General features: G+C 30.3%; 1 protein-coding gene across 1 annotated transcript; it reads left to right on the plus strand.

The window, feature by feature from the left end:
• The first annotated feature begins 646 nt into the window (after window positions 1–646).
• LOC109800402 (nitrate regulatory gene2 protein) lies at window positions 647–4,595 on the plus strand. Its single transcript, XM_020361188.3, has 5 exons — window positions 647–1,737; window positions 1,857–1,934; window positions 2,408–2,613; window positions 3,055–3,278; window positions 3,639–4,595. The coding sequence occupies exons 1-5, from the start codon at window positions 942–944 to the stop codon at window positions 4,312–4,314; spliced, it is 1,980 nt and encodes a 659-aa protein (XP_020216777.1). The 5' UTR covers window positions 647–941; the 3' UTR covers window positions 4,315–4,595.
• The last annotated feature ends 7,102 nt before the right edge of the window (window positions 4,596–11,697 follow it).

The raw sequence follows: 11,697 nt of genomic DNA on the forward strand, positions 1-11,697 counted from the left end.
GTCACTTTCCTTCTACGTTCTTCCTTTCTCCTTCCTTGCTAAGCCTAATGCCTAACAATAGGTTTAACCTTTTTTTCCCCCTATCTTAGTCAACATGAACTGGAATGAATTATCCAACTTATGCCATTATCATTATTCAATGTTGCACTGCCACTAACAAGTATTTTAATTTTAACTCTTTGCGTTGCATCCCTTTCCATACACTGTAGCCAACCTATAACGACACTCATACGCATCAAGTTTGTTTTTGTCATAATAATTTGGACTTTTGGACTCTGCATTGCATTTCATCACTCACTCCTTCCTAGTTCCTTCTCCTTCACTTCTAAACAAAATCACTCCTTTGCTTTTGTCTGTGCCAAGTAATATACTAAAGACAAAATATATTTTTAAACCTCCAAACTATTCTAACACCTAAAGGAAGAAAAATACATGTATGATGTTAAAGGGGATTTATTTGATAGTTTAAAATCATTAAGTTAATTTTTATATGACATATTTCAATTTTTAAATTTATGAAAAAAAATTAAAACAGTTGATTACATGTCATGAAGATATTAATTTAAAACTATGTTTAATAAGAATAAAAAGATAAAGAGAAATTAAAAGTTGCAAAAATCATTGCTCAATACTAAAACTATTTGATCATACATCATGAACAAATAACAATAGCCTTTGTTTTCGCTAACTGGGTCCAAGGTTCTTGTCTTGTCCACTTTCTCTCCCAACCATGTAACTCAAACTGTTACTCTGTCCCAAGAATGCAAGTTACATTTTGAAGGAGAGTTATTCCCGCTATTGTGACATTTTACCATCGCACAGTTAATGGAAATTGTTGTTGGTGTCAGTGTGTCACAAGTAGAACAGTGTTTGGTGAATGGATAATGATAACACGGTGAAGAGACTCCTGAAGCGTTTGAACTTCGAGCTTTGAAAGGAAAATGGGTTGTGTGAGCTCCAAAGCTGAAAAGAACGAAGCGTTGCGTCTTTGTAGGGAACGAAGGAGGTTGATCAAGGAGGCCATTGATTCAAAACATGCTCTTGCTGCTGCACATTTGTCTTACATTCAATCTCTTCGAAACATTGGTGTCGCTCTTCGACGATACGCTGAGGCAGAGATGTTGATAGAATCATCATTGTCGGTTTCAGATCACACATCATCTCAATCTACTTTCCCTTCTCCATCACCTTCACATGTTGATGATGATGATGGTGATGATTATGTTTCAAAGTCACCATTGGACAATGATAGTCGTCATCATCATGTGAGTTATATGAGGACAAGTGGCAGTGCAAATGTGACTGTTATGATCAATCCTCACAGTGACAACAATTGTTTGGATGATGAAGCCAGTGAGAGTGAAGCCTCTTGGGATTTCTTTGATAATGCTAAGTTTGTAGGGCGTGCAAGTTACTACAAGGATGAAGAAGAAACTGATCCATTCATGGATTCGTCAAGGGGTCAATGGTCACAAGTTGATAAAAAAGGTGATGGAGAAGTGAGAAAGCTAGAGTCACCAAGTTATGATGGAGGGTCAAGTTCAAAGAAGAATAAGGATTTTGGTGTGAACACTGAGAGGGAAGATCCTTCTGAGTTCATAACGCACAGGGCTAAAGATTTTCTTTCTAGCATGAAGGTTATAGAGCATCGCTTTGTTCGAGCTTCTGAATCTGGTAGGGAGGTTTCGAGGCTATTGGAGGCAAACAAAATCAAGGTTGGATATTCTGAGGCAAAAGGTGGTGGTTGCTGCTTAATTATATTAATCTTTTTAATAACAACTTAGCTTACTATGAATTATGTATTTAACGTGTAGAATATAGCTGGCTAGACTTAAATATTAATCTTGTTATGATAGGGAAGTCATCTACCACGATTTTGCTCACGGCTTTTATGTTTCCTTGCTGTGGTGAAAAGGCTACACCTGTTCTCCAAGGTAAAGTTCTATTTTGTTAATAGACACTGATTTGTATTAATTCACTTCTCATCATGGTTTGGTTTTGCCATTTTCTGTAGAGAGTCTATTAATTATGTAAATTAGGGATTTTATTTTATATTTACCCTCGAAAATTTTTTCAGACCCTTCATTAAATTTTTTATGAGATCAGCCATATCTTCCAAAATGAAATGTATCTACTATAATAGCAAAAACATGATCATAATGTTTAATATCACTAATTACTAATTAATTAAATCGGCTAATTGGTTATGAGAGTTAGTTATTCTGTATTAGTGTATTCTGTTTGTTAGTTTCTCTAATCTGTGTTTAGACTTCAGCCTCTAACTATCAATCCAGTATCTTGATATACTAATGGTTTCAAAAGAGAGTTATCTTTCTCTGCACAGCTCTGCAACCCTTTTTTTTTCTTTTCTTTTTTATGAAAAATGAAGGACTAATCCTCTGTGTAGAACCAGCACAAAAGATAATTAGTTGGAAGCGGACAGTATCTTCTCAATCAGCCTCAATCAGGAGCTCATTAACTACAACATCAAAGAAATATATGGATGCTAATGAAAGTAACTTTGTTGAAGAACCTTGCATGATTGATGGAAGCCATTCATGCACCCTTGAAAGATTGTATGCGTGGGAGAGAAAACTTTATGATGAAGTAAAGGTATTACACAATTAGCAAAAAAATGCTTGACATCGCATAATATCCTAGTATGCTATTTTACATTACAAAACTATTGCTATGTAACCAATTATTTTCTATTTGAATCTTCTCTGTTTCCATTTTATCTCTCTTCATAAGTCCATTAATGTTTTTCAACCGTAGATTTGAAATGGTTTTCAAGAAGCATTAGATATAGTCGTTAAAATCTAAGAGGTGAAAAGCAAGGAGTATATTTTCTTTCAGACTTCAATTATTAATAAGTGTTCAGGATGATCTTATATTTGTTCTGTCCCTGTAATAAGTAGCTAAGTCTAAATGTGTATGAATAACATTAACATTTTGTCTAGTCTCGTCACCTGGTTAAATGCATTGCTAGTTGCACATCCTATTTTTTGTGTTTTAAATCCCTTATTTGTTGACTAAATTGTTGTTAATTTGTAGGCCGGTGAATTCATTAGGAAGCAGTTTGATAGAAAATGTGATAAACTTAGACACCAATTTACAAAAGATCAAGGCAGTCAAGTGATTGACAAAACCCGATCAACAGCAAGAGATCTGTATTCACAAATAATAGTGGCTATTTATTATGTTGATTTAATATCTAAACGAATTGAGAAGATGAGTGATGAAGAATTGTTCCCACAATTTTTGGAATTAACTCAAGGGTAAGTGATGATTTCGAATCTCCATATTTCTGCTTCTGAACTTGAAGCTTTACTAGTAGTTTACTATTAGCATTTAAGGGCTCTATAATTCCTTGATAATCAAGAGTTAGGCCATGTTTAATAAATTTTTTTATAAATTTATCTTAAAAGAAAATAAGAATGATTTGAATTCTTTCTTTTAAGCTAAAATTTCTCTCATCTAATTTTTCTAAAAATTGAAGTACATAAGTTGATTTTAGTTTGCATAAGAAACTCCATTCATTTTACCTTCTTATTTTTTTCTTGAGCACTTAGGAAGAATTTTATCAAACATGACCTTAATTTGTAGTAATTTGGCTTATGGAGATGTTAGTAGTGTAGGTTGATGAGAATGTGGAAGACTATGCTTGAATGTCATCATGCACAATACATTACAATCTCTTTAGCTTATCATTCAAGGAGCTTAACAAGAACCTTGGAAGGAAACACCCGAAGAGAGATAATGGCTCAACTACTAGAAGAGTTTGAGTGCTTTGGTCTAAGTTTTTCTAACTGGATCAACAGCCAAACCTCATATATTAAATCTCTTAATGGATGGTTACAAAATTGTGTACTACAACCAAGGGAACGTTCCAAGAGCACAAAGCCATTCTCCCCTCGCCGTGCTTTGGCCCCACCTATATTTGTTCTTTGTCGTGATTGGTCAAGTTGGGTCAAGGCTTTGCCTTCTGAGGAACTAAGTCATGCAATACAATACTTTGTATCTGATCTTCATTGCATGATAAAGCAGCATGATAGAGACCTTAATGAAAAACAGAACTCAAGTATTTCAAGCACTAGTGGAGGAATTGAGAGCAAAACTAATGTAGAAAGTGACGATGATTTTGCATCTTCACATTTGTGTTGCATACATACAAGTTTAATCAAGGTTATTCATCAACTCACTAAATTTTCTGAGGTATCATTGAAGATGTACGAGGATATCAGACAAAAAAGTGAAGTAGCTCAAACTGCATATCATAATTGCAAGTTTATCGGAAAAAGAGACTCAAGCTAGTTAATTTTAAAGACAAATTTATTAATATTGTAATACATTATATCTCTCATCTCTTAATGTGTATTTCATATAATAACTATTGAAGATGTTTGAGCACATATAATATAAGCAAAATATGTTCATGTGAAGAAGTGATTCCTTTTATTTATGGCAAACAAGAGCCTAAACGAATTTGGATCCTCTCCTACAATCTTCTCTCTTCAACCTCTCTCCAGCAATAATAATAGTCATTAGATATATCTAATGGCTCAAATTCAATCTTATAAAATCATTTAAGAAATAACATTAATTAATAAGATTGAATTTGAGTCATTAAATATATCTAATAATTATTATTATTGTTGAAGAGAGGCTAGAAAGAAAAAATTATAGAAAAAAATCTAAATTCGAGTCTAAACTTATTTATTTCTTATTTCCCCCATTTATTAGATGAGTCACTCTAACTCAATCTTAACTAATGAACCTACCTCTTTTATGATGATTACAAAATTATCGCATTATTAGAGTTTTGTGTAATAAAAAAAAAACTCAAATTCTAGAGAAGAGATCTCCCTCCTTTTGATAATAAATATAAATATGAATTTTATTGCTTCTTTTAGCTAGTGCGTTTTTTTTTAATAACAATTTATAACTATTGTTATGTATTATATAATCCATCAGGAGTTAAATTATGTAGAACTTGTTCCACGAGAGTGCATACAATAATTATAGTGTATTCTTTGACCCTTGGATGGAAATTAGATAAGATGGGTTTGTCATGATGAGCAATTGAGGCGATGTGATTGCGTCTGACGTTAGCTTTACGCAATGCAAAGCTTATAATTAGCTTGGACGATTCTTTTGTTTTAAAAAAGCATATTATAATTCTTTTGTTTTAACAAAGCATATTATAATTAGGCTTTGATGAGGTTTTCACCCACTCACCATACATGTTAGTGTCTGTACCGTATGAGGCCGAACGGTCCGAACACCAAATCACGTAACCAAGTGGTTCAAACACATTCACGCCAGGATGATTATGGAGAGATTAATTTACATAATATCTCGGTTTAACCCCCTAATTATCCGGAGCCCAGTCCCTAATCACGGCCCAATAAGAAACACTATAAATAGACCCCCTGTGAGGTACGTATCCAACTTTCAACTACCGCATTTATTATGCCGAGCACTTACTTGAGCGTTGGAGTGTCTTTGCAGGCACACCTCCCTCACATCGGACTACCCGGATAGGAACGAGAAGACCGAGACCCGGGATCAGACCCGCTACAATAAGGATAAGTGAAGTGTGTATCCTAACACAGGATCAGTGTCCAACTCCATCGTTGATATTTAATAAATTTCAGATTTATCATATTACTAGGTAAAAATTCTGTCACAATTTTAATAGAGATTTCGTTTAGCAATCAAATTAGTTGATTGACTAGTATTTTTAATTAAATTGCATGAGATTATGAAAATGTACATATGATTTATAAGTAATATTAAAAAAATAATTTTATTTAATTCACCCTTCAATTTAAATGTTGTGTAATTAACTGAAACATTTTAAATATTGGATGAATTAATTTAAATATTAAATGTAAGATGTTGTAAAAAAAAGAGTCTAAAAAATAATATTTACAAAAAAAATTATATAAATAGCGTTTGTCTAAAGTGCCAACAAATATAATTATATATAAAACGTAGTTAGGCAACACTTACAATAAATAAGTGTTATAATAAGATCTCTTTAAATATTTTTTTTAAATAAGTGATGTTTAAATTAGCTTTAAGACGGTATTTGTTTATTATAATTGTTATTTAATTATATTTAACAATAATACTTATTTTATGTTATTATAGATAGCTTTCCTTTAATACCATGAACATAAATAACACGTCAAAATGCTAATAAAGATCTTATTTAAGTACTATTAAATGACTTTTTTTGTTGTAGTCCTCACAGGATCATTCTTTAGGGGTCCAAATTAATGTGATGCAGGTTGACAGGAAACTTTAAAATATAACAATAATAATAATAATAATAATATATAAATATGTTTTATTTTTTATAAAATAAATAAATTTTGATTTTGTTCTTTATAATTTTTTTTTATAGTTTTTTATCCTCTAAAAATTTAAAATATTGTTTTTAATTTAATTATTATGTAATTATTTTTTAACTACTTATTTATTTATTAAAAAATTAATTGACTATATCAAATATTACTTATAATCATTAATAATGTCATGTTAATGTGTGACACTTTTGAATTTTTTATTTATAAATTCTTAAAATAAATATTATTTATGTACTATAAAGTTATTATGAAGGACAAAAAAAATATTGATTTATATTTTAGAATAATGAAAGTATTTTTTTTTTGTAGGGAGTAAAACCAAAATATACTCATTTTACAAAGAGTAAAAAGAATGTTTACAATTTTTTTTAAAGTGAAAATAATTTTTTTTTACAAAAAACTAAAATCAAAACTCACTCATTTGATATGAATTAAAAGCAGATTTAATTATTATTATTATTGATATCCCAATTAATTTATTCTTTTTAATTTCTTAACTTAAAATAAAAAAAAAATTAGTTTAATTAGTTAAATAAAGTGTGTGTCGTAATAAACTTTTTGAAATTGAATCGATTCCTACATATGAAAAAGGAAAAAAAATCACGCTAACCACCTTAATATAATGAGGATTATTTTCTTTTCTAAACAAACAAATAATATATTTTTACATTATTAAAAAAATCAGTTAATAAATTAGAAATTTTACACACATATATATATATTGTAATAGAATAACCCCAAGCGTGTAGTTCAGCGGTAGGGGTTAATCCACGCTTAAGCAAGGTCAGGGGTTCAAATCCTGCCTTGTGTATGCAGCCGGTCATTATAGAATAAATATAAGATTTGTATAGTATTTTTTTAATAATTTTTGTCAAAATTATAAATTAACCTCAGAAATAAAGGTTAGTTGTTACTAATTTTAATATCGAAATACTTAAAATATTGCACTAAAAAATGGTCTTTAAATATATACTTATCTTATTTAATTGTTTTAAAAAATTTTGATGATGTGCAAATAGTTTTATCTTGAAATTTAAATTTTACAAAAAATATTTGAGATAATAGAATACATTTCTTCTGATTTCTTTATATTTTTTTTTACTGAACTGACGCATTTAAATTTAATATTATTATATTGTATTCCATTTCATTCTATTAATTTCAAAGTAGCTGAATATTTAATGGGGGGAAATATCAATATATTCATAATTATGTTCTGTCTCTCGTTTCTTATGATTTTAATAATATAACCATTGTAAGTCATATCTTTTAACACACATTTAACAAGTAAAGGAGAACTACTTAACCATGATGATCATGCATCTTACACAACTTATGGCACACGACCACACTTAGAAATAGAAATAGATCACACCACTTAGCATGACTATAGTCAAACTTATATTCAATTTTTAGTATTTTCAAGATTTTTTATTAAAAAAAGGTTTTTTAAAATATTTTTAAAAAAATTATTTAAATAAATCATGATATGACTTTAATTAAAGTATATTTAATTATTTTAAAAGTCTATTAGACTTATTAGATCGACTTATCTTAAATAAAAAAAACTTATTTATTACTATATATAATATGTAATTATAATATATTAAAATTATATATTGTAACAGCCCATTTTTCGTGGGCCAAAGGCTCAATTTGTGTCCCAGAACGGGCCGTTTCAATTTTGAAACGGGCCGTTCTGGAATAGTGAGTATGTCCAAAATTGTAGAAGCAGAACGGGCCGTTCTGATGGGAGAACGGGCCGTTCTGGTTTGGAGAACGGGTCGTTCTGAAACCAGAACGGGCCGTTCTGCTAGGTTTGAGAACAAGCCGTTCTGGTTTGGGAACAGACCGTTCCAGTTGAAAAATTTACGTAGGTTTGAAGGGCCCAGAACGGGCCGTTCCAATTTTGGAACGGGCCGTAGTGGTAGGTGGGCGAAAAATCCTATAAATAGGCCTCAAATCCTCTCATTTCTACACACCTCTCATTCTCACTCTCTCTTCTCTTCTGTTCTCTCTTTCGTTTCTCTTCTTCTCTCTGAAGACCAAGAGGCACTCAGAGGATGAGGTTCTGCTCCAGTTTTAGTTCCGATCCTTGTTTAAGGAAAAAGAGGAGGAGGTTCTGCCCGAGTTCCTATTTATCAAGGTACGGGGGAAAAGTAGATTATTTATATGTAAAGTTACATGAGGGAATTGGGTATAGAAAGAGTCCTTAGGGTTATGAATAATTTTATAATTATTTCTGTTTGAAGGATTAATTATCTTATGTGATTCTATATATATATTTAGGATTACGAATATATGTTTAACTTGTAAAAATGATGCTCTGGGAGAGAGAACGAAATTATAGAAAAGTTCCTGTAAGTTAGGTTTTGGAACAATTGGGGATTTTACTGTTTACGTTAAAATTATATTAAATTGATAATTCTGTTGTTTGTTATATTAGTTTATGAATTTTATTGTTATATTATATGATGATCTAGATGATGAATTACTTGAGGGGTATGTGAATCACCATTTTGTGTGGATTGTGTATGTATTGTGGAATTGAGATGTGGATGTGGATGTGGATGTGGATGTGAATGTGAATGTGGATGTGAATGAGACGTGATTGTAGTTCTTCACACCTATGACCAGGGGTGAGCACGACCCGAGATTGTTACATGAGTATCATGACCTTGGTTAACATGTCAGGGGTGAGCACGACCCTAGGTTAGGGGTAACGTGACCTTAGCACAGTGTTATATCAGGGGTGAGCACGGCTCTGGATTGTTACATGAGTATCGTGACCTTGGTTAACATGTCAGGGGTGAGCACGGCCCTAGGTTAGGGGTAACGTGACCTTGGCACAGTGTTATATCAGGGGTGAGCACGGCTCTGGATTGTTACGTGGGTATCGTGACCTTGGTTAACATGTCAAGGGTGAGCACGGCCCTGGAATAGGGATAACGTGACCTTGGCACAGTGTTATATCAGGGGTGAGCACGGCCTGAGATTGTTAAATGGGTAGCGTGACCTTGGCATAATGTGAAGTGCAAGATTTGTGATGATTAGATTGATTGAGAATTATGATGTGATGACGATGCATGATTGATTGAAATACGATATGTTGAAATATTTATGAATATTAAGTTATAATGAGATAATATGTTGTGTTTTCTTATGTGCTATATATATATAGATGTTTTCTTTTCTCACCGTGCGATTTGTGGATATTTTAGGTGAGGAAGATCCGGCTACGAGTGACATCTAGAATGCTAACAGTTGAGTTGTGGGTATGCTCTGATATTGTGACATCGGGGCAGAGGATTTTCTTTAGGACATAGATTGTTATATGGAATTAGAATTGTAAATATTATTTTTGAAAATCATTTGTAAACTCTCACGTTTCATTTTTATTGTTGTGGTTATTGAAGAATAGTTTTGAAGATTCTCATGTGAACCCTTTTACCGAAACTGAAAATTGTTTTTGTTAAGTTTTCATTATTATAATACATGTGTTGGGGTAGTAAGGGTGTCACATATATTAATAAATTTATTAAAAATATTAAACATGTTGATTTATATAAAACTATGAAACTTATAAATTTATTGAAAGATAAATTTAGGTTCTATTTAAAAATTTAGCTACAAATTATGTTTTTAACTATTAGACTTTAAAAATAAACATTTACCATATAAATAAGTTATATTTGATTTTTATAAAATCTATTATATTTATTTTTACTTTTATGCGGGCATAATTTTTATAATTTTTTTAAACAAATCCTGAAAAAATTAAATTTAAATTAACAAATTTGTAGGGTAAGCTAAACTTTTATCGTAATTCATATCTAATTAGAAATTCGTAAAAAATTATAAACCAAATTCTAATAATTATAATTTGACAAATTGAAATTTGTCTTGTTTGTGGTGCCGTATATGACGACACCTGTTCCTATCCATTGTATGGGGCCACATCTAAAATTCGGGGTTAGAGCAACTTCAATGAGAGTTGTTTGTCTCATGAAGTAACTCAACTTCCAGTTTCTTGTCATTGAAGGACTCTGACGTGGCAACATGAGATGCTTGAAGAAGAGAGAGAGTTATTTCCTCAAGTAATCGTTCCTTACTAGATTTCAAGCAAATCGTATTGAACATATTTGAGAACGTTTCAGAAATAATAATGATAAAAATTAATTTCGTATAATATTTATGTATTTACTATTGCTTTATTTTATTTTTAATATCTACTTATTATATATTTTTTCTCGTAATTTATTTTCTTTTATTGTAGTACAATTATCCTTTTTAATAAATTACTAAAAAAAATTAAGTTAAATTTCTTAAAGTTTCTTACCATTAAATTTGTGTTTGAGTTGTTTAATGCTGACATGACACACTGGAAATCACTTTTTTCATTTTTTAATGCATGAAGCAACTCAAATGAATTGCTTCCATTAGAAATGTCCTTAGCTAATAGCTATCACAAACTAAATAAAATACGCATTATATTATTTATGATTTTTGTGTTTGGTTTATTTAGCATTATTTAATATAGAGAAGTGAGAAGTAGACAAATGAGTTAGAGAGAACGTTAGAATTCTAACTTTTTTTTAAAGAAAAAAAAATAAGAGAGAAAGGAGGAAAAAGAAGAGAATAATGTTATCAACACAAAGTTAGTATTTTCCCCACTAGAAAATGTCGTCTTTTTTTTTTTTTTTGAAATATTTTATCATACCCATACCACATCTTCCATTCAAAATGATATTAAAAAGACCTCCTACTAAAACATGAAATGAAAATTATATTTCATTTTTGTAAAAAAAAAATCTCAAAAAACATTTTTATAATAAATTATCATTTTTTATTATCAAAAAAGTCAATAATTTTTTTATTTTTAATTGTCTTATTACTCATCATAATATAATTAATATAGAAATTAAATCTATCCTTTTTTTTTTTTAAATCTATGTTCTCTGTTACTTATTTTTTTTCTTCTAATTTTATATCGAATCATAAAATCATTGTCCTGGTTTAAATGTGATTAAATAAAAAAGTATAAAAACTTTATCATAAAAATAAGGATTATTAACTCTTTTTTTTTTTTTTTACATAACTTCCGACATTAACTTATACCCACTGTTTTACGATTGAAGAGTTATTTAAATTGCGCGAAACTATAGTAGACGATAGACAAAACAAAGAGGCAGTTTGTTTTATTTGAGAAAAGTAAAAAGATGTAGAAACTTTTTTTTTTTTTAATTTTATTTTGTTGAGCTTAAAATTTTAGAAGTAAGAAGACAAAAGAATATATATCAGTGAAGAAATCAAATAGTACAGT

Source organism: Cajanus cajan, chromosome 3, assembly GCF_000230855.2.
Source record: "Cajanus cajan strain Asha chromosome 3, NIPB_CcT2T_4, whole genome shotgun sequence".
Lineage (NCBI taxonomy): Eukaryota > Viridiplantae > Streptophyta > Magnoliopsida > Fabales > Fabaceae > Cajanus > Cajanus cajan.